This window comes from Anas acuta, unplaced genomic scaffold, assembly GCF_963932015.1.
Source record: "Anas acuta unplaced genomic scaffold, bAnaAcu1.1 SCAFFOLD_386, whole genome shotgun sequence".
Lineage (NCBI taxonomy): Eukaryota > Metazoa > Chordata > Aves > Anseriformes > Anatidae > Anas > Anas acuta.
Genome location: NW_027076179.1, coordinates 926 through 25,820, shown reverse-complemented (window position 1 = coordinate 25,820; position 24,895 = coordinate 926). Strand labels below are relative to the sequence as shown.

Here is a 24,895-nt window from a genome sequence, read left to right as displayed (position 1 = left end):
GAGCGCATCTCCCAGTGCCAGTCCCAGCTGCCCACTGGTGCCAGTTTCCCCCCCGTACTGGGGGCCGTTCTCTTGTAACCACCCGTGCGATGATGTCGGCGGGGGAAAACCATCAATAAACCTCCTGTGTTCCTGTACCGAGTGCTCGCAGCCTTCCTGGGGACGGTGACACCACCAGGGCTGAGCCCCAAGCAGGGGGGGACCCCTCATGGCACGGGGGGGGGGGACCCCGCGTGGGACCCCTGGGCACGGGGACATCTCGGCGTCGCTGCGGGCGCGCGGGCAGAGCCCTTTCTGCCTGTCAATAATAGAACTTTTATTTAGTAACTCCTTGGTCTTTTCTCCCCAAATCGAGGACGAGGCCCCGAGGTGCCCCCAGCAGTGGAAGCAGGGCTCGGACGCGTTGAGTCTTTCCAGGGGTGAAGCCTTTCTGCCCCGGTGCTGTACGTAGGGGTTAGTGGCACTATGTGTACACCTCTGTGCATAACCTGGGCTCCGTGCGGCGGGGGAGGACCAGCCCCGGGCCCTGGGGGTGCCCGGGGGGGGCGCGTTAATAGGCGGGGGCTCTACGTTAGCAGCAGCGACGTGCTCGAGGTGGGGGCTCGAGCGGGGACGCGGCGCCGTGGCCGTGTCCGATTATCGGTGACACCCCAGTGTGTGTCCCCCCCCCCCCAACAGGCAGGGGGCAGCGTGGGGAGGGGGCCCCGGCTCTGGGGGCAGCCTCGGTGTGTGTGTGTGTTTGGGGGGGGGTCCTGCCTCAGTTTCCCCCCCTTGGCACGGAGCTGTCCCGCTCCCCGTGGCTCGCCAGGGTGGAATTGAGCAGCGAGGCCGCTCCCAGCTGGTGGGGAACCGTGTCCCCAGGGGCTGGGGGTGGCCGCGTGCCCCCCACCCCGGGGACAGCTTTCCCGGCAGGATTGTGTCCACCTTCCTCCTGGCAGCGCAGAGGGGCTGGGGAGGGGTCTCTGGCTGGTGTTAGCAGAGCGTTAGGGGAGGGGGACGGGGACAGCCCCATCCCCACGTGGGCCGGGACGAGGGGGACGTGGTCCCACCGGTGGGCGAGCACCCACGCGGGTCCCGGGGGGGGCAGCCCCGTGCCACGAGGAAGGGGGGAAAGGCCCAGGAGGACGGCGAGAGCCGGGAAGGGGGGGGAAGAGCCGGCGGCGTCTCCCCGCGCTGGTGGCATCCCCAGGGCTGGCGGCGTCTCAGACGTTGCTGATGCGGACGCTCAGGGGGGCTCCCTCGCGCTCCCGCTCCGCCGCCTCCCGCAGGGACTCCTCCAGCTTCACCTTCTCGGGGTCCCCGAAGCGCACGGTCTCGTGCACGCAGCAGGGCACCGCCACCTTCACCACCTGGTCGAAGAGGCTGAAGTCGGCCACGTACTTGCCGCTGGCCGAGAGGGAGATGGCGGGGGTGAACTCGTAGCCCCAGAGGATCTCCTCGGGCAGGTAGGACGTGCGCACCTGGCACGTGGCGCTGGTGGACTCCACGGTGCCGCTGAGGATCACCACCAGCTCGAAGTCGCCTTCGCCCGTGCGCAGGGCCATGTCCCGAAAGGGGCTGGCGTCGTCCACCACGTGGTAGAAGGTGAGGGGCAGGATGAGGAAGGGGCTGTCGGACGAGGTGTCCACCTGGAAGTCCACGTTGAGCTGGTTGAGCCGCACGCTCTCGCCCTCCTTGGTGAGGTGGGTCTGCAGCAGCTTGCCCGTCACCTGGCAGCCGATCAGGAGGCTCTTGCGCATGTTGGCCACGCGGACCATCAGGCAGGTCTTGCCGTTGTGCTGCGCCACCACCGCGTTCTGGCTGAACTTGATGGTCTCCGCACGCTTCTTGGGCCGCGCGATCTTGGCCAGGAAGGTGCCGGTGATGAAGATCTCCATGATGGTGGTGAGGACCAGCTGCGTGATGAGCAGCACGATGGCGAGCGGGCACTCCTCGCTGATGTAGCGGAAGCCGTAGCCGATGGTGGTCTGCGACTCCAGCGAGAAGAGGAAGGCGCCGGTGAGCGTGTGGACCTGCATGACGCAGGGCGTGTGGTTGGCCGGGGGGTCGAACTCCAGCAGGTCCCCGTGCGCCACCGCACCAGGTACCAGACCACGCCGAAGGCGAACCAGGTGCCGGCGAAGGTGGCGGAGAAGAGCAGCAGCTTGTAGCGCCACTGCATGTCGATGAAGGTGGTCCACAGGTCCTTGAGGTACAGGAAGCGCTTGTCGGCGATGTGCTCCATGCGCACGTTGCTGCGCCCGTCCTTCGTCATCACCCGGCGGCGCCGCAGCCCCGAGCCGATGAGCGGGCGGCTGTCGGTCTGCGTGGTCTGGCTGTAGTACACCTTGGTGGCCGACGTCATCTGCGGGAGGGGGCACCGTGAGCGGGGGGGGCGCGGGGGGAGAGTCGGGAGTGGGTTGGGGGTCGGGGGGGAAGGTGGCGGGGTAGGGTGGAGGATGGGGAGGGGATGGATGGGATGGGATGGGATGGGATGGGATGGGGGGATACGGGATGGGGGATATGGGATGGGGGGATATGGATGGGATGGGATGTGATGGGATGGGATGGGTGGGTGGAGAAGACGGTGAGAAGATGGAAGGTTGGGTGGATGGGAGAGGACGGGTGGAGGAGGCGATGGGTAGAAGGATGGAAGGTGGGGGGGTGGCTGGGGAAGGTGGGGGGTGGCTGGGGGGTGGTACGAGGACAGGCAGCTGAGGGATGGAGGCTGAGGACGGGTTGGGTGTTGGGGACACGTTGGGGACCCCAGCCCAGTTTTGGGACCCGGCGGCCTCGTGGCACCGCGGTGCTGGTGGCCACTGTCACCCCTCACAGCCTGCAGCCCTCCCCCCGTCTGTCCGTCCGTCTGTCCGTCCGTCTGTCCGTCCGTCCTCCTCCCTACTGATGGATTCACCCAACTGTCCGTCTGTCCCCACACCCCCCACCTGGCTGTCCCCCCGCCCATTTGGTCCATCTCCTTATCCGTCTGTCCATCCATCCCCCCCAGCACCCCCCCATCCACCTGCCCGTCCCTCCCTTCCTCCCCTCGTCCGTACCCTGGTCTGTCCGTGCGTGCCTCTGTCTGTCCGTCCGTCCGTGCTTTTATGCCCCGTCCTCTCACCTGTCCCTCTGTCCGTCCGCTCCTCCCTCCCTCCCTGCCCTCCCCGCAATGTCCCGGCTGTCCCCCTGCCACCTCTCCTGGGGCCAGGACCCGGCTGTCCTGGCGGGGACGGGGACTGAATCGGGCCGGGAGGAAGAGGAAGGAGGGGATGAATGGGAGGCGATGGGCACAAGGGGCTGGCGGCGGCGCCAGGCGCGCTTCCGTCCCTGTCCCCGTCCCCGACCCCGGTCCCCCCCCGGCACAGAAAGGCCCCTTTCAGGCCTTTCAGCCCCCGCCAGTGTTTGGCCCCGCCGTGGTTTCCGAGCTGGCTGCGGGAGGCGGCGTGCCGGGGACACCGGGGACGCGGTGGCAGCCTGGGGGGGCTCCTTGGAGCCTCGTGGCCCTGCGCCGGCCAAAGCCAGGGGGGGCCCCGGAAGGCAGCGGCCACCCCGCGTGGTGCTGCCCCCGGCCCTCCTGTGCTGCATCCGCCCCCCACCCCTGGCAAAGCCCCATGGAGGGGACGGTGGCACCGGGAGCAGGGCCCTGTCCCCATCCCCAACCAGGTCACTGCTGGTACCTGGGGGCACCGCGCATCCCCAAAACCAGCCCCTGTTTTTTTGGGGGTTCCTGCACCCCTCTATGCCCTTCTCCCCCTTTTTGGGGTCCTTCCCCTCCCCAGCATCCCTGCACCCCTTTTTTGGGATCCTTGCCCCCCCCCCAAAAAGCTTCCATTGCCCCTCTTTGGGGTCCCCACACCCCAGGGACTCCCTGCACCCTTTCCACCCCATTTCTGGGGTCCCCCACCCCTGAGCACCCTCCCTCCCCCATTGGCAGCCCCCCCGTGCCCCCCCCCCGTGCCCTGTACACAGGTTGTGACAAGGCTCCGCTTGTTCCCGGTGCGGGGACGATGCCGCGGGGCACGGCCGCCACCAAGCACGACCGGCACCTGCTCGGGCCGGTTACCCATTAACCCCCCCCCCCCCCCCCGCCTCCTGCCTCAGTTTCCCCCCCCCCCACAAGCATGTGGGGGGTCCTCGCAGGGCAGGGGACACGGGGACCCGTCCCCCCTCCCCGTGGCCCGCTGGCATCGCCAACCTGGGCGCCGTTCCCGTGCCCGCACGGTGCCAGCCGTGGCCGGGCTCCCCGCCAGCCCCAATTTCCCCCCTTTCCACCCCAAAAACGGGGGCCGTGATACTGGTGGCAACTGGGAGCGGAGGGTCCTCACCCCGTCCCCGTACAAAATTGGGGACCGCGGGGTTGGGACACCGGGGGGATGCGGCATGGGGCTGGGTGCTTTGGGGGGGGGGAGGCTGTGCAAGGGCAGGCGGGGGGGGGGGACGGGGACACGGGGACAGTGGGGCCTTTGTGCGCCCCGGAGGAGAGGCCTCAATGGAGCTGGCGGGGCACAAAGGCGCTTTGACGAGGCGCTTCGTTAGCATGCACGGCCCCGCGCTCGCTGCCGCCCCCCCGGCCAGCCTGGCCCCCCCCCCCCCCAGCGGGGGTCCCGGGGGCCAGCGTCCCCCCTGCCACCCACCCCGCTCGGCCGCTGTCCCCTGCGTCCCCTGCCCTTGGCCATCGGAGCGCCCCGGGACCCCATCGCACCCGGTTTGAGGGTGTCCCTGGGGGGGGGGGACACCCCTGGGGGGGCCCTGAGGCCAGCGCCGTCCCCGTGCCTTCACGCTGCCGGCCCCGAGCTGCAGAATTTGGGAAATTTGGGAAAATGGCGAGCGCGGGGCGGCGGGGGCAGGATGGGACCATGGACCCCTCCCCAACCGTGCCTCAGTTTCCCCTCTAGCACAGCAGGGACACTGTGGGGGGGGGGGTCCCCACAGCACCAGGGGACCCCAAAATGACAAACCCTCCGCCCCCCAGTGCTACTCAACCCCCGTTAACTCCCAACAAATCCACCCCGCTGCCGGCTGCGGATTGGGGCAAAAAAAGCCCGTTTTGGCCTCTTTTCAAGCCCGCCGCCTCCGGGGCAGCTCGGCGGGGCCGGGAGCGCGTCCAGCGGACCCAGGGGCGCGGGGGCTCCCCCGGGAGCTGGCGGCGCCGGTGCCGATGGGGCGGATAAGGCCGGCGGGGACGGCTCAGCCCTTGCAGCCAGCGGAGAAGCCACCGCCCGCGGCCACAGCACGGGTAACCCCCGGCCCCGTCAGCCCCCAGCCCCATTAACCCGCAGCTCATGGGGGGGGGGGGTGGAACTCGCAGCCCGACTAACCCGGGTACCCCACAGGCAGATAACCCACACCAGGCACCGCACACCGCCCGTAACCCACACCTCCAGCCCGCGCCCCGATAAAGCACACCCGCAGTGCTACACACCCGGATAACCCACACCCAGGTAATCCAACCCCAAAATAACCCACACCCAGATAACCCACACCTGGGTAACCCACACCTGGATAACCCACAGTTGGGATAATCCAATCCCGAAATAACCCACACCTGGGTAACCCACACCTGGGTAACCCACATCCCAGATAATCCAACCCCAAAATAACCCACATCCAGATAACCCACACCTGGATAACCCATAGTTGGGATAATCCAATCCCAGGATAACCCACACCCGGGTAACCCCCATCCCAGATAATCCAGTCCCAGATAACCACACCTGGCTAACCCACAGCCCAATCCCGCGTGGCTGATCCCCAACCCTGCTAATCCAGCATGGCCAATCTGTGGCCCCACTAATCCCCAACCCCACTAATCCCCAACCCCACTAATCCCCAACCCCACTAATCCAGCGTGACTAACCCACAGCCCGGCTAATCCAGCGTGGCTAATCTGTGGTTCTGCTCACCCACAGCCCGGCTAATCCGGCATACCCAACCCACAGCCTGGTTAACCTGCCACCTGGTTAACTCCCAGCCTGGTTAACCCACAGCCTGGTTAACCCACAGCCTGGTTAAGCCACAGGCTGGTTAACTCCCAGCCTGGTTAACTCCCAGCCTGGTTAACCCACAGCTTGGTTAACCCACAGCCCAGTTAACCCACAGCCTGGATTACCTGCCGCCTGGTTAACTCCCAGCCTGGTTAACTCCGCCTGGTTAACCCACAGCCTGGTTAAGCCACAGGCTGGTTAACTCCCAGCCTGGTTAACTCCCAGCCTGGTTAACCCACAGCTTGGTTAACCCACAGCCCAGTTAACCCACAGCCTGGATTACCTGCCGCCTGGTTAACTCCCAGCCTGGTTAACTCCCAGCCTGGTTAACCCACAGCCTGGTTAACCTGGCTAATTCCCAGCCCACCCAGGGCCGGTGCCACCAACCCAGCGCCCTGTGGGTCCCCCCCCCCCCGTCCCCCTCACTCCAAATGCCCTTGAAACGCCCTGACCCTGCCCCCCCCCCCCCCAGTCCCTGGGGCAGGAAGGGCCCCCCCCCAACCACCCCACGGCCTCGGGCCTCAGTGCTGGGGGGCAATGGGGACACCCCCGTGGGGTGCCGTAGAGGGGACAGGGGTGGCCCCAGAGGTGCCTGGAGGGGGTGGGAGTGGGGATGTGGTGCCCCCCCCCCCATCCGTGTCCGTCCGTCCGTCTCCCTGTCCGTCTGTCCGTCCGTCCAGGTCCCCAGTGGGGAGGGGGGAGACCCACGGGGAGGGGGGATTTGGGGACAGGGGCACTGGAGATACGGGGATATGGGGACGGGGGACGTGGGGACATGGATACGGGGGACATGGGGACGTGGGGACAGCGGGTGTGGGGACGTGGGGACAGAGGTGGGGGCGAGGGGATGGCGGAGATGGGACACGGGGACATGGGGACAGCGGGGACAGAAGGGGAGAGGGGGACGTGGGGATGTGGGGACATGGGATGGGGGCGCACAGGGGGCATGGGGACGGGGGACGGGGAGACTGGGGACACTGGGGACACGGGGACACTGGGACATGGGGGCTGGGGGATAAAGGGAGGTGGGGGCACGGGACACCGGGACGTGATGGGGACACGGGACAGCGCGATGGGGGGGGCGCGGGGCCACCGGCCCGGAGCCGCATCCAACGAGGGGGGGGCACTGCCGGCAGCCCCCAGCCCCTCGCCCACCTCCCCAGGGTGTCTTGGCCGCGACCAGGGGGGGCTTTACCGGGGCGGGGGGCGGGGGGGCTCAGGGGGACCGGGACCACCCCACCCCCGGCGGCCCCTTACCTTGCCGGGGGGGCACCCTGGGGCGCCCGGGGGTGCCTGGCCGCGCTCAGCCCGGCCGCCGCCGGCTCCCCATGGGCTTTATGGCTCGGCGGGGCCGGCGGCGGTGGGACGGGGCCCCCCCCGCGCCCCCCCCCCCCCCCCCACCCTCCCCGGGCCGGCCGCCTCGCCGGGCCCGGCTGGCACCGATTGGCGGGGCCGGGGAGGGGGCCCCGGGGGGGGGGGGGGAATAGGGGGGGGCCGGGGGAGGTGGGGGGGGGGGGGAGGAGCCGGCGTGGGGCGGGCTTGGGGGGGGGGCGGGGGGGGGTTAATGGGGTGGAAAACGAGCCCGGGCCGGGTCACGTTACCGGCCCCGGGGCGGGGGGGGGGGACCGAGCACCCCCCACATCCCCCCCCCCCCACATCCTCTCACCACCGGGCCCCCCCCGTGTTTTTGCGTGGGGTCCTGAGACCCCCGTGCGGAGGGGGGGCACGGGGTGGGTGTCACCTGTGGGCAACCCCCCCCCCCCGACACCATCACCCCCCCACACCCCCCCTAGGGCTGATGATGATGATGATGGAGCGGCGGGGGGGGGGGGCGCGGGGCAGTGGGGCCGTGGGTGCGTGGCCGTGGGTGCGTGGGGCCGCCCCCCCCCCGCACAAGGCCCCGCTGTTCCCGGGCCGGTCCCGGCACAAAGCGCCTTTGTGTGCCGGGGGGGGGCCGGGGAGGGGCCGGGGCCGCCACCGCCACCGGGACGGGGGGGGGGACAACCGGGGGGGGGGGGAGGAATTTTTTTTTGGGGTGGGGGGCACCACCGGAGGGGGTGAGGGGGGTCAGCAGCGAGCACCGTGTGGGTGCAGAGCGCAGCACCAGGCGCCCCCCCCCCGTGCCACGCGTGTCCCCGAGCACACGCGTGGGCGCAACCCCGGCGCATTTTGCGCCCCCCCCACGCACACCCCACGCGTGGCCCCGCCGCTCTGCCCTTCCCGGGAGGGGGGGGGTCGGGGGGTGAGGGGGGGGTTAAGGGGGGGTTTGGCCCGGTTCGGCTCGGCCCGGGGCCGGGGGGGGGCCGTGCCGGGGGCGGGCGCTGCTCGGTATTTTTAGCCGCGCGCTCCCGGGGCGCAGCCGTTGCCGGGGAACGGCGGAGAGCGGCCGGCGGGGGAGGCGCGGGGGGGGTGGGGGGGGGAAAAAATCCGGTGTTTTGGGGGGGGGGGGGGCCGAGCTGAGCCCGAACGGGACCGGGTGGGACCGGGCCGAGCCGAGCCGGGCGCTGCGCTCGTCCTGCGCCATGCGCGCAGCGCACGGGGGGGGCGCGCCCCGGCGGGAGCCGCGGGGGGAGCGGTGAGTGAGGGGGGGGGGGGGGCGGGAGGGCAAAGGGATGGAAAGGGATGGGGAGGGGGCGAGGGGCAGAGCGGGGGGGGGTGGGGGTGGAGGGGACGGCCCCGGGGGGCTGCTGCTGCCCCCCCTCCCCTGTGTTGCTCCCCCCCCCCCTTCGATCTCTCCCGCGCCCCCAGCCCCGCTATCTGCACCCCCCCCACCCCCCCGGGCACATCTCAGCCCCCCCCTCGCAGCGAGGTGACCCGGGGGTGGCGCTGGGGGCCCTGACACCGGCCGGGGGCACACAAGGCCTGCATGGAGGTGAAGGTCCCCCCCCCTTACCCACCCCCCCATATATTTTGGGGAAGATGCCCCCTCCCCCCCCCCAATCTGCCTGGGCCACCCCCTCAAAGCCTGGGGAGCTGGGGGGGGGGGGGGGGCAGGGCTGTGTGGGGCACAGTTTGGGGGGGGGGCAAGGATAGGCTGGGGGGGGGGCGGCACATGCATGTGTGTGTGAGCATCGTGTGTGCGTGTGCATTGCCCAGCCCCGTGTGTGTGCGCTGGCATCGCTCCAGTGCGTGCACGGGACTGGTGCACACACGCTCCGGTGCATGGCAGCGTGCAACGACACCCCCCGTGCCCCCCCACCCCCCCCCCCAGGCTGCACGCGTGTGCATGCACCCCCCCCGTGGGCAAACACACGTGTGTGCACAGCGCTGGGTGCTGGCGTGCCGGTATCTGCTCGTGTGTGTGTGTGTGCGCACACGTGTGCACGTGTTTGCACGCGTGTGCAAGTGTCAGTGGATGTGTGTGTCTGCATACACACGTGTGTGCATGTGCGTGTGCGTGTGTCTGTGTGTGTGTGCACGCGTGTGCACCTGCAGGCAGCTGGATGCAGGCGTGTGCACGTTTACACGTGTGTGCAAGTGTCAGTAGATGTGTGCGTCTGCATACACGCGTGTGTGCGTGTGTGTGTGTGTGCGCACACGCATGTGCACCTGCACGTGTGTGCACATTTACACGTGTGTGCACGCATCCTTTGTGTGAGTGCATGCATCGTGTGCACGTGTGTCCATGCGTGTGCACACACACACACACATGTGTGCCCTCACCCACCCCCGCTGTCCCGTGCCTCACTGCCCCCCCCCCAGCCTCCTGCTGGCCCCCCCTGCCCCTCCCAGTGCCTCCCAGTGCTCCCAGTTGGGCGCCACCACCACCACCCTCTCCCTCCCGCAGGCGCTGAGGGCGATGGCTCAGGACAACGCCGCCTTCTGCGGGGTGCCCGAGGGGGGGCCCGGCGAGGCCAAGGCCCCCCCCCGTTCCCCCCCGGCGCCGGGGGGCCGGGGCCCGCAAGCGCCAGCGCTACGTGGAGAAGGACGGCAAGTGCAACGTGCAGCACGGCAACGTGCGCGAGACCTACCGCTACCTCACCGACATCTTCACCACCCTGGTGGACCTCAAGTGGCGCTTCAGCCTCCTCGTCTTCATCCTGGCCTACGCCGTCACCTGGCTCTTCTTCGGCCTCATCTGGTGGTTCATCGCCTACTGCCGCGGAGACCTGGACCACCTGGAGGACCACGCCTGGACCCCCTGCGTCAACAACCTCAACGGCTTCGTCTCCGCCTTCCTCTTCTCCATCGAGACGGAGACCACCATCGGCTACGGCCACCGCGTCATCACCGACAAGTGCCCCGAGGGCATCGTGCTGCTGCTGCTGCAGGCCATCCTGGGCTCCATGGTCAACGCCTTCATGGTGGGCTGCATGTTCGTCAAGATCTCGCAGCCCAACAAGCGCGCCGAGACGCTGGTGTTCTCCTCGCACGCCGTGGTGTCGCTGCGGGACGACCGCCTCTGCCTGATGTTCCGCGTGGGCGACCTGCGGGACTCGCACATCGTGGAGGCCTCCATCCGCGCCAAGCTCATCAAGTCCAAGCAGACGCAGGAGGGCGAGTTCATCCCCCTGGACCAGACCGACCTGAGCGTGGGCTTCGAGACGGGCGACGACCGCCTCTTCCTCGTCTCGCCCCTCATCATCAGCCACGAGATCGACGAGCGCAGCCCCTTCTGGGACGTCTCGCGGCACCAGCTGGAGAAGGACGATTTTGAGATCGTCGTCATCCTCGAGGGCATGGTGGAGGCCACAGGTAACGGGGCCGCCGGGGGGGGGGGCGCACCGGGAGGCACCGAACCTCTGTGGGGACGCCTCGTGTCCGTGGGGACGTCTCTATGGGGCCGCCACCTCCATGGGGACATCTCCATGATGAGGGGACACCTCGGTTCCATGGGGACATCTCTATGGGACTGCCACCTCCATGGGGACATCTCCATGATGAGGGGACACCTCTGCGGGGACACCTTGGTTCCATGGGGACATCTCCATGATGAGGGGACACCTCGGTTCCATGGGGACATCTCCATGACAAGGGGACACCTCGGTTCCATGGGGACATCTCTGTGGGACCACCACCTCCATGGGGCCATCTCCATGCAGATTCCTCCATGGGGCCACATCACATCCATGGGGACTGCTCTGTGAGGACGCCACTTCCATGGGGACACCTGCATGCGGACACCTCACCTCCAGGGGGACACCTGCATGGGGACACCTCATCTCCACAAGGACATCTCCATGCGGCCGCTTCATTTCCATGGGGACACCTCCATGGGGACACCACCTCCATGGGGACATCTCCAAGGGGACATCTCCATGGGGACACGCCATGTGCATGGGGACTTCTCTGTGGGGACACCGCCTCCATGGGGACATCACCTCCATGGGGACACCTCCAGGGGACAGAACCTCTATAGGGACATGCCATGTGCATGGGGACATCTCCATGGGGACATCACCTCCATGCCCCACGCACCACACTCAGGGTGCCCCATGCACTGGGTGCAGCACAGATTGGGGTGCCCCGTGCCTTATAGTTTGGGGTGCCCCCCAACCAGGGTACCCCATGTACCAGCTGCCCCCTACCCACCCCCAGGCCACCGAATCCCCTTCCACAACCCCATGGCCACACCGGGGGCAGCGTCCTCGTGCCGTGCGCTCTGCGCTCGTGCCATGCGCACATGCGGGGTGCAGCCTTTGGGACCCCCCCCACCCCCCCAAACCTCCCCGCTGCCCCCCAGGGATGACGTGCCAGGCGCGCAGCTCCTACCTGGCGGACGAGGTGCTGTGGGGCCACCGCTTCTCGCCGGTGCTGAGCCTGGCCGAGGGCTGCTACGAGGTGGACTACGGCGGCTTCCACCACACCGTGCCCGTGCCCACCCCGGCCTGCAGCGCCCGGCAGCTGGCGGCGGCGGCGGCGCGGCGCGATGCCCACCTCTACTGGTCCATCCCCAGCCGCCTGGACCAGCCGCTGGACGAGGCGGTGGCGGCGGTGGCAGCGGTGGAAGATGGGGACGGGGGGGAGCCGGGACCCCCCCCCCCGCCAACCTCACCGCCCCCCCCGGAACACAACGGCACCCTGGCCAGCCCCGAGGGGTTGTGACGGTGTGGGGTGCCCCCGGGTGCCCCCGGCTGCCCCGCTGGGGTTGGTTCAATAAAGGCTGACCCCCCCCCTAAACCCCCCCCCCAGCTGCATCTCCCCCCTCCCCAGATATGGTAATGGGTTATTTATTTATTTATTTATTTATTTATTTATTTATTTATTTATTTATTTATTTTGGGAGGGGGGCAGTGCGGTGGTGCCAGGTACACTCCCCCCCCCCCCCCCCAGTGTCACCGCCGCAAGGGGACCCGGTGTCCTCGTCACCCTGCCCCTTGCTTTGGGGTTCATGGCGGGGGGGGAAATCACCTGGGGGGGGGCCGTGCCATCCCATACCCCCCCCCCTCCATTGGGTTTGATTCCCCTTCTGCCCCCCCCCGGCTGCGTGCTCTTGGCACACGCACCCTGCCTCAGTTTCCCCTACACCCCCCCCAAAAAAAAAGGGGCTCGGGGGCGTGCAGAGGTGCCCCTAGGTGGGGGGGGGGGGGCAGGCTTTGTACCCCCCATCAAGGGGTGGCAGATTGCCCCCATGGCATCAATGCCCCCCCCCCGGTTGTTATTGTAGGACCTACATTAACTCCAGCGTGCCCCCCCCCAAAGTTTTTGGGGGTGAGCCATTAGCGTGTCCGGGGGGGGGGAGGGCCTCATTCCTAATTAGATTTTTTTAATTAAGGGGGAAACCGAAGTGGGGGGGCACCTCCTCGGCACCCATGGGTGCCCCCCCCCCCGGCAGGGCTGGACACAAAAGGGGGGGGCCCTGCGGTGCCGGGGGGGGGCGGGGATGGCCCGAAAGGAACCGGAGGGGGCGGGGCAAGGAGGGAGGGGGCGGGGTCTGTGTGGGTGTGTCCCCCCCAAGCCCCGCCCCCAGCCCGCCCAGGCCCCGCCCCCTCCGCATTCCTCCCGCCCCCCCCCCCCCCCGTCCCACGCGTGTTCGCGGCCCCGGGTCGCGGCAGCGCTGCCCAGCCCGGGGGGGGAACTGGGAGCACTGGGAGCACTGGGAGCACTGGGAGGGGGCCGGGGCCCACGCCAGGTCCCCCGTGGGGCCGGGGCCGGCTGCGCCCGCGTCATTTGTTTGCTCAGCTGGGGGACAGCGGGGGGGGGGACAGCGGGGGGGGGGGGGACAGCGGGGGGGGCACAGCGGGGACACGGCCCCGGTAAACACCCCCCCGCCGACAGCCTCCGCCCCCCCCCCCCCGGCCTTGTTCCTGTCCCCAACCCCGGCTGCGGGGGGGCTGGGGGGGACTGGGGGGGGTTTGGGGGGGTTGGGGGTAGTGGGGGGGCTGAGGGAGGTCGGGGGGGTGGGGGGGACTCGGCAGAGGGGGGGGTGGTCGGGCAGACTGGGAGGGACTGGGGGTACTGGGATGGGGTGGGAGGTTTGGGGAGCACTGGGAGGTGCTGGGGCAAATTGGGGAGGGACTGGGATGGACTGGGATGGACTGGGATGGACTGGGAGGGAGTGGGGGTTCTGGGGGGACTGGGGGATACTGGGAGGGTCTGGGAGTTCTGGGGGGACTGGGAGGGACTGGGAGATCTTGGGGGACTGGGGATACTGGGGAGCACTGGGATAGAATGGGAGGTGCTGGGGCAGAGTGGGGGGAATGGGAGAAACTGGGATATACTGGGATGGAGTGGGAGTTCCAGGGAGACTGGGAGGACTGGGACAGGCTGCATGATACTGGGATGGAATGGGAGGTGCTGGGGGAAAGCTGGGGCATACGGGGAGGTATTGGGGTATACTGGGAGGTGCTGGGACAGAGTGGGGATGCTGGCACAGACTGGGAGGACTGGTCCAGACTGGGCTTGCAGGGTTGGACCATGAAGGAATGGGACAGACTGGGGATACTGGGGCACACTGGGGGTGCAGGGCTGGACTGGCGCGACTGGGGCACACTGGGGATACTGGGAGTGAAGCTGGACCAGGGAACTGGTGCAGACTGGGGGTCCTGGGGACACTGGTGCAGGCTGGGCTACAGGGATACTGGGGGAGAGGAGGGTACTGGTGCAAACTGGTGCGGACTGGGGGACGGGGGTGATACTGGGAGTGCCGATGCAGACTGGGGACACTGGTGCAGGGGCTGGGGGCCCCTCGGCCGTGCCCCCCCCGCGTCCTTGGGCCGCCCTTGAGGCTCGGAGGCGGTTGCCGTGGCGACTAAGCCGGACCCTGGGGGGGCCCGGGGCGGGGATGGGGGGGGGGGGGGGTACTGGGAGGGCCGTTGGGTACTGGGGGAACTGGGGGGGCCTGGGCACAGCCGCGTGCCTCGGCCCTGGCCTCCCCCCCGCCCCCCCCCCGGCTAATTTTAGCCTCCCCGCTTGCTCTCGGTGGCATCAGCGGGGGGGGGGGGGGGCATGGCCAGCGCGGGGGGGGGGAGCGGGCTAGGACCATACTGGGAGAATTGGGACCATACTGGGAAAAGTGGGAGCGGACTGGGAGAACTGGGACTGGACTGGGAGAACTGGCACCGGACTGGGAGAACTGGGACCATACTGGGAGAACTGGGACCGTGCCCCATTCCCAGCGCTGAGAAGTGCCCCCCCCCCCCAAAAAAAATAAAAGTTCAAGTCCCACAGAAGGAGGGGGGGTGCGGGGGGGGGGGGGTCCGGACACCCCCAGTGCTCTCGGGGGAGGGGGGGGGGAAGGGAGCAGCCCCCCCAAAACCCCAAAACACACCGAGCGGGGAGGGGAGGGGGGGGGCGGAGGGGTCCGGCGGGCCGGGGGGGGGTCGGGGGGGGGCCGGGCCGGGGCCGGGCCGGGCGGGGCCGGGCGGGTTTTTCTCCGCCGCTGCCTTCGCCCCCCCCCCCAAAGAGCCCCGGGCCGGGAGCAGCGACGGCAGCGCCATGGGCAGAGGGGTGAGTAGGGGGCGGCCCACGCGGGGCACGAACCCACGCGGGGCACCCGCCCGGCTCCCGGCAGCTGCCCCCCCCCCACACCCCACCCCACGAGTGGGGACAACCCCCCCCCCTTGACACCCCCACCCCCCACCCCAAAAAGCTGGCCCCTTCCCCTCCCCTCGGCAGCAGCCCACGCAGGTCGCCCCCACCCACGCGTGACTCGCACCCACGCGTGACCCCCCCCACGCGGGACACCCGGCACGAGGCCACCCACGAGGGGCGCCCCCCCCCACACTCCCCCCGGCACCTGCTTGCCCCCCCCCCAGCAGCTGTTGCCCCCGTGGGGGCTGCTCCCACCACCAGCGCCCACCCACGGGTGCTCCGCAGCCCTGCAGCCCCCTCCCTCCAAATTGCCACCCCCCCCCCGAAGGTTCCACTGTGTCCCCCCCCCAACTGTCCCCCCCCATTGTCACCCCCGTGGGTCCCACGGAGGGAAACTGAGGCACGGAGCCGGGGGCGCTGCCGTGGAGAAGCCCCAGCCCCTGTGTGCCCCCCCCCACGCGTGTCCGTGTCCCCCCCAGCCCCACGTCTGTGACACCCCCTTCTGCCCCCCCCACTCGTGTCCGTGTCCCCCCCACGGGACAGTGGCCCCGTGCCCGTGTCCCCCCCCCTGGCTGCTCTGTGCCAGGGTCCCTGGTGCCACGGCAGCCTCCGGGGGGGGGGACACCCCCAGTCCTTGTCGCCCCCCCCCCCCTTTGTCCCCCCCTTTCCACTTGACACCACTGCCCCCCCCACCCCACATCTCCCCCCCCCCAGCCCAGGGGTCTCTGTCCCCAGCCACCCACTCACGGGCATTTCCCTGGGGACAGAGTGGGGGGGGGACACCCCCTGCCCCCCCCTCAATAAAAATTATTGGGGTACCCCCAGCAGTGCCCCCACCCCCACCAAGCAGAAACATCCCCAAATAGAGGGGGGGGGGGACACAATATCTGTGTGTGGGGGCAGACAGCAGAGCCCCCCCCCCCCCAAAACCCCATTTTGGGGCCCCCCCCGCTGTGTGGGGCAGTGGCTGGGGGGCAGCCAGCCGCCCCCCCCCCCCGTCCCCCCCCCTTGTCCCCGCGGTAACACGACCCCGCTGCTCCCTGCAGTTGTTCTTGGCACCGGGGCCGTTTTCCATGACAGCATCGCGGCCCCCCCACAGCCCCCCCGGCCCCACGCTGGGGGGCAGCCACCGCTTCCCCCCCCCCCCCCATAACCCCGCTGCTGGCTCCCCCCCACGCCTGCTCCTGCCAAGCTCCGTCGGAGCTGCCGGGGCCGCGGCCGTGCCACCGCGCTGTGCCAGCCCCCCCTGCCAGCAGCACCGGGGGGGGGGCACCGGGGGGGGGCCGGGTCACCCCCCCACAACCTCCCCGAGATGGGGGGAGCTGGCACCGCGCCCCGGCCCCTGCTGGGGGTGGCACCCCCGTGGTGCTGGGTTTGTTTTCACGGCTTGTGGGGACCCCCCCGTGGCCACAGTGACCCCCCCATGGCCGCAGCGACCCCCCCGTGGCCGCAGTGCCCCCCCCTTGCCCACGGTGACCCCCCCTCTCTGACCCACGGACACCTCTCCCCTGCGTCCGGTGACACCGCCGTGCCCCTGGTGACCCCCCGATGACCACCACACCGCCCCCCACGCCCACGGTGACCCCCCCCAAGTACCCACGCTGACCCCCCCGGTGCTCTGTGCCGCGGGTGCCTCTTCCCCATGTCCCCAGCGGCCCCCCCGGTGACACCCACCCCCCCCGCCGCGCCCCCCATCCCCACGCTGCCACCCCGTGCCTGCAGTCCCACCGTGCCCACGGTGACGCTCGATGATGCCTGTGGCCACGGTGACCCCCACGCTGGCGGTGACATCCATGCCCATGGTAATGCCCGTGCCCACGGCCGCGGCCGTGCCAGCTGTGGCGGCGGTGCCGGCGGTGCCCCCGTGCCCACGGTGTCCCCGCGCCCGCAGGATGGCCGCGAGTACTCGCCCGCGGCCACCACCTCGGAGAACGGGGGGGGCCGCAGGAAGCAGAAGGAGAAGGAGCTGGACGAGCTGAAGAAGGAGGTCAACCTGGTGAGGAGGGGACCTGAGGGGGTTGGGGGGGGGGGGCTCGGGGACACCGTGCCGCCCCCCCCCCCCCAGTGGTGACAGGGGTGCCCCCGCAGGATGACCACAAGCTGTCCCTGGATGAGCTGGGAAGGAAATACCAGGTGGACCTGTCCCGGGTGAGATGTCCCCACGGTGCCCTCCTGGCACCCCCTCCCCATGTGTCCCCCCCCTCCCCATGTGTCCCCCCCCCCCAGTCATCCCCTGTCCCCGTGGTGGCATCGTGCCCGTCCCGCAGGGTCTGACCAACGCGCGGGCGGCCGAGATCCTGGCACAGGACGGCCCCAACGCCCTCACCCCCCCGCCCACCACCCCCGAGTGGGTCAAGTTCTGCCGCCAGCTTTTTGGGGGATTTTCCATCCTGCTGTGGATCGGGGCCATCCTCTGCTTCCTGGCCTACGGCATCCAGGCTGCCATGGAGGACGAGCCCTCCAACGACAACGTGAGGGCACTGCGGGGACACGGGCACCATGGGGGGCATGGGCACCATGGGGGGCATGGACGTGACAAGGGACACGGGTGTGACAAGGGACAGGGGCACCACAGCGGATGTGGGAGGACATGGCAGGGGGCATGGGCACTGTGGGGGGACACGGGCATGGTAGGGGACACGGGCACTGTGTGGGGACACAGGGGACATGGCGGGGGACACGGGCATGTCCCCGGGCACGCTGGGGACGGTGACACGCTGACTGTCCCCAGCTCTACCTGGGGGTGGTGCTGGCCGCCGTCGTCATCGTCACCGGCTGCTTCTCCTACTACCAAGAAGCCAAAAGCTCCAAAATCATGGACTCCTTCAAGAACATGGTGCCCCAGGTAGGAGCCCCGGGACCCCTGTCCCTGCGCCCCAGCACCCTGCCAGGCTGTTGGGGGGGGGGTCCTGGGGGGGGCCTTGGCAGGACCTCAGGGTGCCCTGTGCCCCGCAGCAAGCGCTGGTGATCCGCGAGGGCGAGAAGATCCAGATCAACGCCGAGAACGTGGTGGTGGGCGACCTGGTGGAGGTCAAGGGGGGGGACCGGGTGCCCGCCGACATGCGCATCATCTCCTCCCACGGCTGCAAGGTGAGCGGGGGGGGCACCCGGTGACGTGGTGACGGGGGGGCACTGCTGGTGGCACGGGATGGACGCTGAGACCGGGTGGGCACCAGGACGGGCACAGGGTGGGCACCAGGACCTTTGGGTGCTGTGGCTGCTGTGGGGACCCCAGAGCTGCTCTGGGGACACTGGGGCTGGCCGAGGGGGGGTGCCCCGTGCCCCCCGGTACCCACCGCTGCCTGTACCAGGTGGACAACTCCTCGCTGACCGGGGAGTCGGAGCCCCAGACCCGCTCGCCCGAGTTCACCCACGAGAACCCGCTGGAGACCCGCAACATCTGCTTCTTCTCCACCAACTGCGTGGAAGGTGGGCGCCCACAGGTGCTGGGTGCTGGCGGGGTCCCTGTTTCCCCCCCCGTGTCCCCAGTGGGACACGTCCCTCATGTCCCCCGGGTGGGTGCATGCCCACGTGCTGTGGTGCACCCCGGTGGGCATGTCGCTCGATGGCCCCCGTGTCCCCTGTGGGGGTGAGTGTCCCCCAGAGCCCCCTTCGTGGCCGGGTGTCCTTAGCCAGGAGGGTGCCCCTACGCGTGTGGGTGTCCCCGGTGCACGGAGGGGACGTGTGACCCGTGGCTGTCCCCCAGGCACCGCCCGGGGCATTGTCATCTCCACGGGGGACCGGACGGTGATGGGGCGCATCGCCTCGCTGGCCTCGGGGCTGGAGGTGGGCCGCACGCCCATCGCCATGGAGATCGAGCACTTCATCCGCCTCATCACCGGCGTCGCCGTCTTCCTCGGCCTCTCCTTCTTCATCCTCTCCCTCATCCTGGGCTACACTTGGCTGGAGGCCGTCATCTTCCTCATCGGCATCATCGTGGCCAACGTCCCCGAGGGGCTGCTGGCCACCGTCACCGTAAGGGCCCCCAGGGGAGCAGAAGGGGGAGAAGGTGCTGTGAGGGCACTGGTTCTGGTGGGAGGGAGGTGGCGGGGACTGGTGCTACTGGGCTCGGCTGGTCCTGCTGCACCCAGCACCGCTCGGTGCCCGCTGAGGGCCGGGGGTGCCCCCTGACACCCATGGGTGCCCCCCCCAGGTGTGCCTGACGCTGACGGCCAAGCGCATGGCGCGCAAGAACTGCCTGGTGAAGAACCTGGAGGCGGTGGAGACGCTGGGCTCCACCTCCACCATCTGCTCCGACAAGACCGGGACCCTCACCCAGAACCGCATGACGGTGGCGCACATGTGGTTCGACAACCAGATCCACGAGGCCGACACCACCGAGGACCAGTCGGGTGGGTGGCCGGCCCCAAACCCCCTGGGTCCCCAACCCCTGGGCACCCCGACCCTCGGGCAGTGGCCCCCTAAGGCGCCTGCCTGCGCCCCAGGAGGTGTCCCCGGAGGAGATGGGGGTTGACGGGGGCCGTTGTCCCTCAGGTGCCACCTTTGACAAGCGCTCACCAACCTGGGCGGCGCTGGCGCGCATCGCCGGCCTCTGCAACCGCGCCGTCTTCAAGCCGGGCCAGGAGAACATCTCAATTTCCAAGGTAGGTGGCCCCCAGCACCGGGGTCCAGGTGTCACCTCCCCAGTCTGCCACCCCGGTGGTGCCGGTGTCCCCACGCGTCACCTTGGGTTCCTCTCCGCGCACCAGCGGGACACGGCGGGCGACGCGTCCGAGTCGGCGCTGCTGAAGTGCATCCAGCTCTCCTGCGGCTCCGTCAAGAAGATGCGGGACAAGAACCCCAAAGTCACCGAGATCCCCTTCAACTCCACCAACAAGTACCAGGTGCGGCCGCGGCGGTGCCGGCGGTGGCCACGGTGGCCGCGGTGGTGGCGGTGGTGGCGGTGGCCGCGGTGCCAGCGTTGTGTCCGTGCCCGCAGCTCTCGATCCACGAGCGGGAGGAGGACCCCCAGGGGTACCTGCTGGTGATGAAGGGCGCCCCCGAGCGCATCCTGGACCGCTGCTCCCGCATCCTGCTGCAGGGCCAGGAGGTGCCGCTGGACGAGGAGATGAAGGAGGCCTTCCAGAACGCATACCTCGAGCTGGGGGGGCTGGGGGAGCGCGTGCTGGGTGAGCGGGGCCGAGGGGTGGGGAGGGGGTGTAGGGAGGCACAGGGGGGTGGGGGGATGCAGGAGGTGGGGGCATGGGGGGGTGGGTGAGGGGATATGGGGGTATGGGGGCAAGGGGAGGGGGGATGTGGGGATATGGAGGATATGGGGACAAAAGGGACATGGGGGGGACAGGAGGGGTGCAGAAGGGATGGGGAGGGGGCCACCCCGTCACCCTCTGCCCCTCGCCAGGTTTCTGCCACCTCTACCTGCCCCCGGAGAAGTTCCCCCGGGGTTTCCGCTTCGACGCCGACGAGATCAACTTCCCCACCACCAACCTCTGCTTCGTGGGGCTCATGTCCATGATCGACCCCCCCCGCGCCGCCGTCCCCGACGCCGTCGGCAAGTGCCGCAGTGCCGGCATCAAGGTGAGACCCCCCCCAGCTTCACGCCACACCCCCCCCAAAAAAAAAACACGGGCTCATGGTGGTGGTCTTCCCCCCCCCCCCAGGTGATCATGGTGACCGGCGACCACCCCATCACAGCCAAGGCCATCGCCAAGGGGGTGGGCATCATCTCAGAGGGCAACGAGACCGTGGAGGACATCGCCGCGCGCCTCAACATCCCCGTCAGCCAGGTCAACCCCCGGTAGGGGCCGGGGGGTTTTGAGGGGGGGGACGCGGGGGGCAGGGGGGAGGCCGGGGGCCCCCGCTCAGCGCCGCAGTGCCCGCAGGGAGGCCAAGGCGTGCGTGGTGCACGGCTCCGACCTGAAGGACATGACGGCCGAGCAGCTCGACGAGATCCTCAAGAACCACACCGAGATCGTCTTCGCCCGCACCTCGCCGCAGCAGAAGCTGATCATCGTGGAGGGCTGCCAGCGACAGGTGGGTGTCCCACGGCCCCCCCACAGCATCCCTGTTCCCCCCTGGGTGTCCTTGTCCCTTGTCCCCGTGTCTCGTGGTGCCCCGTGGAGTCACCGTGCCCCATGATGTCCCCACCCCTGCTCCCTGCGGTGCTCCCATCCTCATGCCCTTGGTCCTCTGTCCCCATGTCCCACAGTGCCATAATCCCATGGCCTATGGTGTCCCCATCCCCATGGTGTCCCTGTCCCCACAGTGTCCCCATCCCCATGGTGTTCACATCCCCATCCCTGCAGTGTCCCCATCCCAATTGTGTCTCCATCCCCATGGTGTCCCCATCCCCGCGGTGTCCCTGTCCCCCCCACCCCCCGGTGCCTGACCCCTGTGTCCCCAGGGTGCCATCGTGGCAGTGACGGGTGACGGCGTCAACGACTCCCCGGCGCTGAAGAAAGCCGACATCGGCATCGCCATGGGCATCGCCGGCTCCGACGTCTCCAAGCAGGCGGCCGACATGATCCTGCTGGACGACAACTTCGCCTCCATCGTCACCGGGGTGGAGGAAGGTCAGGAGCCACCCATGGGTGCCACCGTCCCTGTGGGAGCACCCATGGGTGCTGACCCTGTTGTCCCTTGTCCCCGAAGGGCGGTTGATTTTCGATAATTTGAAGAAATCCATCGCCTACACGCTGACCAGCAACATCCCCGAAATCACGCCCTTCCTCCTCTTCATCATCGCCAACATCCCGCTGCCGCTCGGCACCGTCACCATCCTCTGCATCGACCTGGGCACCGACATGGTGAGGGGGGGCGGCACGGGGGTGGCACAGGGGTGACATGGGGGTGACATGGGGGTGACTGGGGGTGACGGGGTGACGATGCCGCCCAGGTCCCCGCCATCTCCTTGGCCTACGAGGCGGCCGAGAGCGACATCATGAAGCGGCAGCCCCGCAACCCGCGGACGGACAAATTGGTGAACGAGCGGCTGATCAGCATGGCCTACGGGCAGATCGGTGAGCGCCCCCCCGGGGAGGGGGGGGGGCCCGGCACCCCTGCCCGCACCTCGGGACCCACTGGGGACACCGTGAGAGCTGGGGGGGCACCGGGACTCCGAGTAGCACCCCAGGGCCCACACATGGCACCGGGGTACCCCTGGTGAACCTGGGGCACCCACTGCTGATTCCAGCCGTGTCCCCCCCCCCGGCTGGCACCAGGGCTCTGGTGGCCCCCCCAGGACCCACCAGTGACAGCAGGGCATTCACTGGTGCTCCCAAGGGACACCCCCCTGCCCGGGGCTCTGGTGACCCTGAGGCACCCATGGGTGATGCCCCCCCCCAGCTGGCATTTAGGAGCACTGGGTGACACCGGGGCCCCCCCGAGGAGCACCAAGGGCTCACCGCGGCACCCCACCGGTGACCCTGAGTGACCCCCCCAGCACCCCGTGCCACCGCTGGGCACCCACTGGTGATACTGGGAGCACTGGGGGGCGTGCAGGGAGCCCGCTGGGGACACCCGGGGACACGCTGCCGCTGCACCCATGGGTGCGGAGCCGTGGGGTGACGCGGGGGGGTGCCGCAGGCATGATCCAGGCGCTGGGGGGGTTCTTCACCTACTTCGTGATCCTGGCTGAGAACGGCTTCCTGCCCGCGCGCCTGGTGGGCATCCGCCTGGCCTGGGACGACCGCTCCACCAACGACCTGGAGGACTCCTACGGCCAGGAGTGGGTGAGCGCACGCGCTCGTGCAAAGCCCCCCCCCACCCCCTGTGTGCACGCTCACCTGCTGGCACGCTTGCACAAGCGCTTGCTCGCTCCCTCCCCTTGCAGCCCCCGGTTTGTGCGCTGCCTTTGTGCGGCTCCTCGGGGTGCTGCAGCTCGTGTGCCCTCGTGTGGGTGCAGGCACGCTTGTGCAAGGGCCTTGCACGCCTGTGCACCTGCTGAGTGCTGATGTGCACACCTGTGTTGTGGTGTATCCGCGTGTGCCCTCGCAGAGCCATCCTTGTGCACGCCTGGTTGCCTGCTTGTGCAGCTCCCCTTGCACGGCGTGTGCATGTGCGTGTGAGTGTGCACGTGTGTCTGTGTGTGTGTGTGTGCCTGTGCCCTTGCACACTTGCATTCATGCACAACCCTCGTGCACCCATTTTGGTGTGCTTGCACGTGCCACCCCACCCTCACCCAGGCGCACAAGCTCTTGCACACCCGTTTGTGCACTCCGTTTCTGCTTGTGCTCACACCCCTTGCACACTCACACCTCTTGCACACTCACCCACCACCCTGCCTCCCTTCAGCACCCCTCACACCCCCCCCTAACCCCCCGAACACCCCCTTTGCTGTGCACCCCCTCCCGGCACACCCCTTCCCTTGCACACACGCATGTCCCCGGGGGTTCACACGCGCGTGTGCTGAGCCGTGCCCCCCCCCAGACGTACGAGCAGCGCAAGGTGGTGGAGTTCACGTGCCACACGGCGTTCTTCGCCAGCATCGTGGTGGTGCAATGGGCCGACCTCATCATCTGCAAGACCCGGCGCAACTCCGTCTTCCAGCAGGGCATGAAGTGGGTGCCCCCCCCCCGGCCCCCGGACCCCCCAAAACCCTTCCCACCCCGGCACCCATGGGTGCCCCCCCCGGTCCCAACACCCACGGTGCCTTCTAGGAACAAGATTCTGATTTTTGGGCTGCTGGAGGAGACGGCGCTGGCGGCGTTCCTCTCCTACTGCCCCGGCATGGGGGTGGCCCTGCGCATGTACCCCCCTCAAGTGAGCCCCCCCCTTGGTCCCCCCCGGCCCCCCAGCACCCATGGGTGCCCCCGGGCTGATGTTGTGCCCCCCCCCTTGCAGGGTCACCTGGTGGTTCTGCGCCTTCCCCTACAGCCTCCTCATCTTCGCCTACGACGAGGTGCGCAAGCTCATCCTGCGCCGCTACCCCGGCGGTGAGTGACCCCCCCCCCGCCCCAAATACCCCCCCCCCCCCAGGCACCAAAACCCCCCTGCCCCATTAGGGTGCAGCCCCCCCGACCCCCTCCAGTGCCCCGCAGTGGGCTCTGCCCCCAGATGTGGAGCACCGGACCCCAAATCCTGCCCCCCCCCCCAAACCCACCTTGTCCATTCCCAAAAACCAGCTTTGGAACTGCCCCCCCCCCAAACCACCTGCCCCCCCCCCCCAAATCCCCCTGCCCCTCTCCAGCCCCCCCAATATGGGCACTGCCCCCCCCCCCCAACAGGCACCCCCACCTTGGTCCCCTTCTGTCCCCAAAGCAGACCCTGACACCCCCCCCCAAATTGCGGCTGGCACCCAGTGGGGGGGGGGATACCCAGGTGGGTGGGGGGCACCCAGGGTTTTGGGGGGGGGCACCCAGAAGGGTGGGGGCACCCCGGGAAGTGGGGAGCCCCCCTGAGAGCAGGGTGTACCCGAGGGGGGGGGGGGGAGCACCCGAGGGGCTGGGGGGGCACCCATGGGGGTGGGGGGGTGAGGAGGGGTCTCAATGGGGTGGGGGCACCTCCAGCCCCCCCCAGCCCCCCCCTAACGCCTGCCCCCTTCCAGGCTGGGTGGAGAAGGAGACCTACTACTGAGTGCCAACGTGGGGCTGGCCCAGCCCCCCCCCGCGCCCACCCCCCCACCAGTGGGACCCCCACCCACGGGGGTCCCAGCCCCCCCCACCCCTCCCCCACGCCCCCCTCACCCTGTACTAACCCCGGGGGTTGGCGCTGCTGGGCCCCGGGGGGGGTATTGGGGACCCCCCCCCCCACCAAACGCCTGGGGGGGGGCACCAGAGCCCCCCCCCGTTGGAGCAATAAACCAATTTAACCCCTTCGGTGCCAGGCCTGCTCTGTCTGTGCTGGGGGGGGGCACTGAGTGGGGAAGGGGTTTTGGGCCCCCCCTGTGTCTTCTCTGTCCCCAGTGCCTGTTGTGCCCCCCCATGGCCCCACCCCATGCCCCCCACACCCCCCTGGTCCCCCCCAATGTCCTCCCATGTCCCCATATGGCCCCAATGTCCCCA

General features: G+C 69.4%; 3 protein-coding genes and 1 long non-coding RNA gene across 5 annotated transcripts; 2 read left to right on the top strand and 2 right to left on the bottom strand.

Annotated features, from left to right (window-relative positions):
• Positions 1–278: 278 nt before the first annotated feature.
• On the bottom strand, positions 279–7,356 carry LOC137849054 (ATP-sensitive inward rectifier potassium channel 10-like). Its single transcript, XM_068668531.1, is given in 3 exon segments — positions 279–2,080; positions 2,083–2,344; positions 7,221–7,356. Coding segments are annotated over 2 exon segments (1,140 nt in total). The 5' UTR covers positions 7,221–7,356; the 3' UTR covers positions 279–1,202.
• A 2,406-nt stretch (positions 7,357–9,762) lies between these two features.
• On the top strand, positions 9,763–12,102 carry LOC137849053 (G protein-activated inward rectifier potassium channel 3-like). The gene is given in 3 exon segments (XM_068668530.1): positions 9,763–9,822; positions 9,824–10,658; positions 11,647–12,102. Coding segments are annotated over 3 exon segments (1,257 nt in total). The 3' UTR covers positions 12,009–12,102.
• On the bottom strand, positions 10,648–11,220 carry LOC137849056 (uncharacterized). Its single transcript, XR_011091651.1, has 4 exons — positions 11,121–11,220; positions 10,946–11,087; positions 10,856–10,907; positions 10,648–10,786 (listed from the first exon to the last, which is right to left on the bottom strand). It is a non-coding gene; the product is annotated as an uncharacterized lncRNA (long non-coding RNA).
• A 2,623-nt stretch (positions 12,103–14,725) lies between the features above and the next one.
• On the top strand, positions 14,726–24,499 carry LOC137849055 (sodium/potassium-transporting ATPase subunit alpha-2). 2 transcript variants are annotated; one of them, XM_068668533.1, is made up of 23 exons: positions 14,726–14,852; positions 16,828–16,932; positions 17,025–17,084; positions 17,204–17,407; positions 17,668–17,781; positions 17,892–18,026; positions 18,248–18,365; positions 18,643–18,911; positions 19,090–19,288; positions 19,431–19,540; positions 19,646–19,780; positions 19,876–20,065; positions 20,296–20,471; positions 20,555–20,691; positions 20,777–20,927; positions 21,298–21,466; positions 21,546–21,700; positions 21,790–21,913; positions 22,479–22,624; positions 23,322–23,452; positions 23,552–23,644; positions 23,727–23,827; positions 24,439–24,499. In XM_068668533.1, exons 1-23 carry the CDS (start codon positions 14,841–14,843, stop codon positions 24,465–24,467), a joined length of 3,063 nt encoding a protein of 1,020 aa, XP_068524634.1. In that variant the 5' UTR covers positions 14,726–14,840; the 3' UTR covers positions 24,468–24,499. The 2 variants fall into 2 exon arrangements, with proteins under 2 accessions (XP_068524634.1, XP_068524633.1); XM_068668532.1 differs by lacking the exon at positions 14,726–14,852 and adding an exon at positions 16,589–16,738.
• Positions 24,500–24,895: the final 396 nt, after the last annotated feature.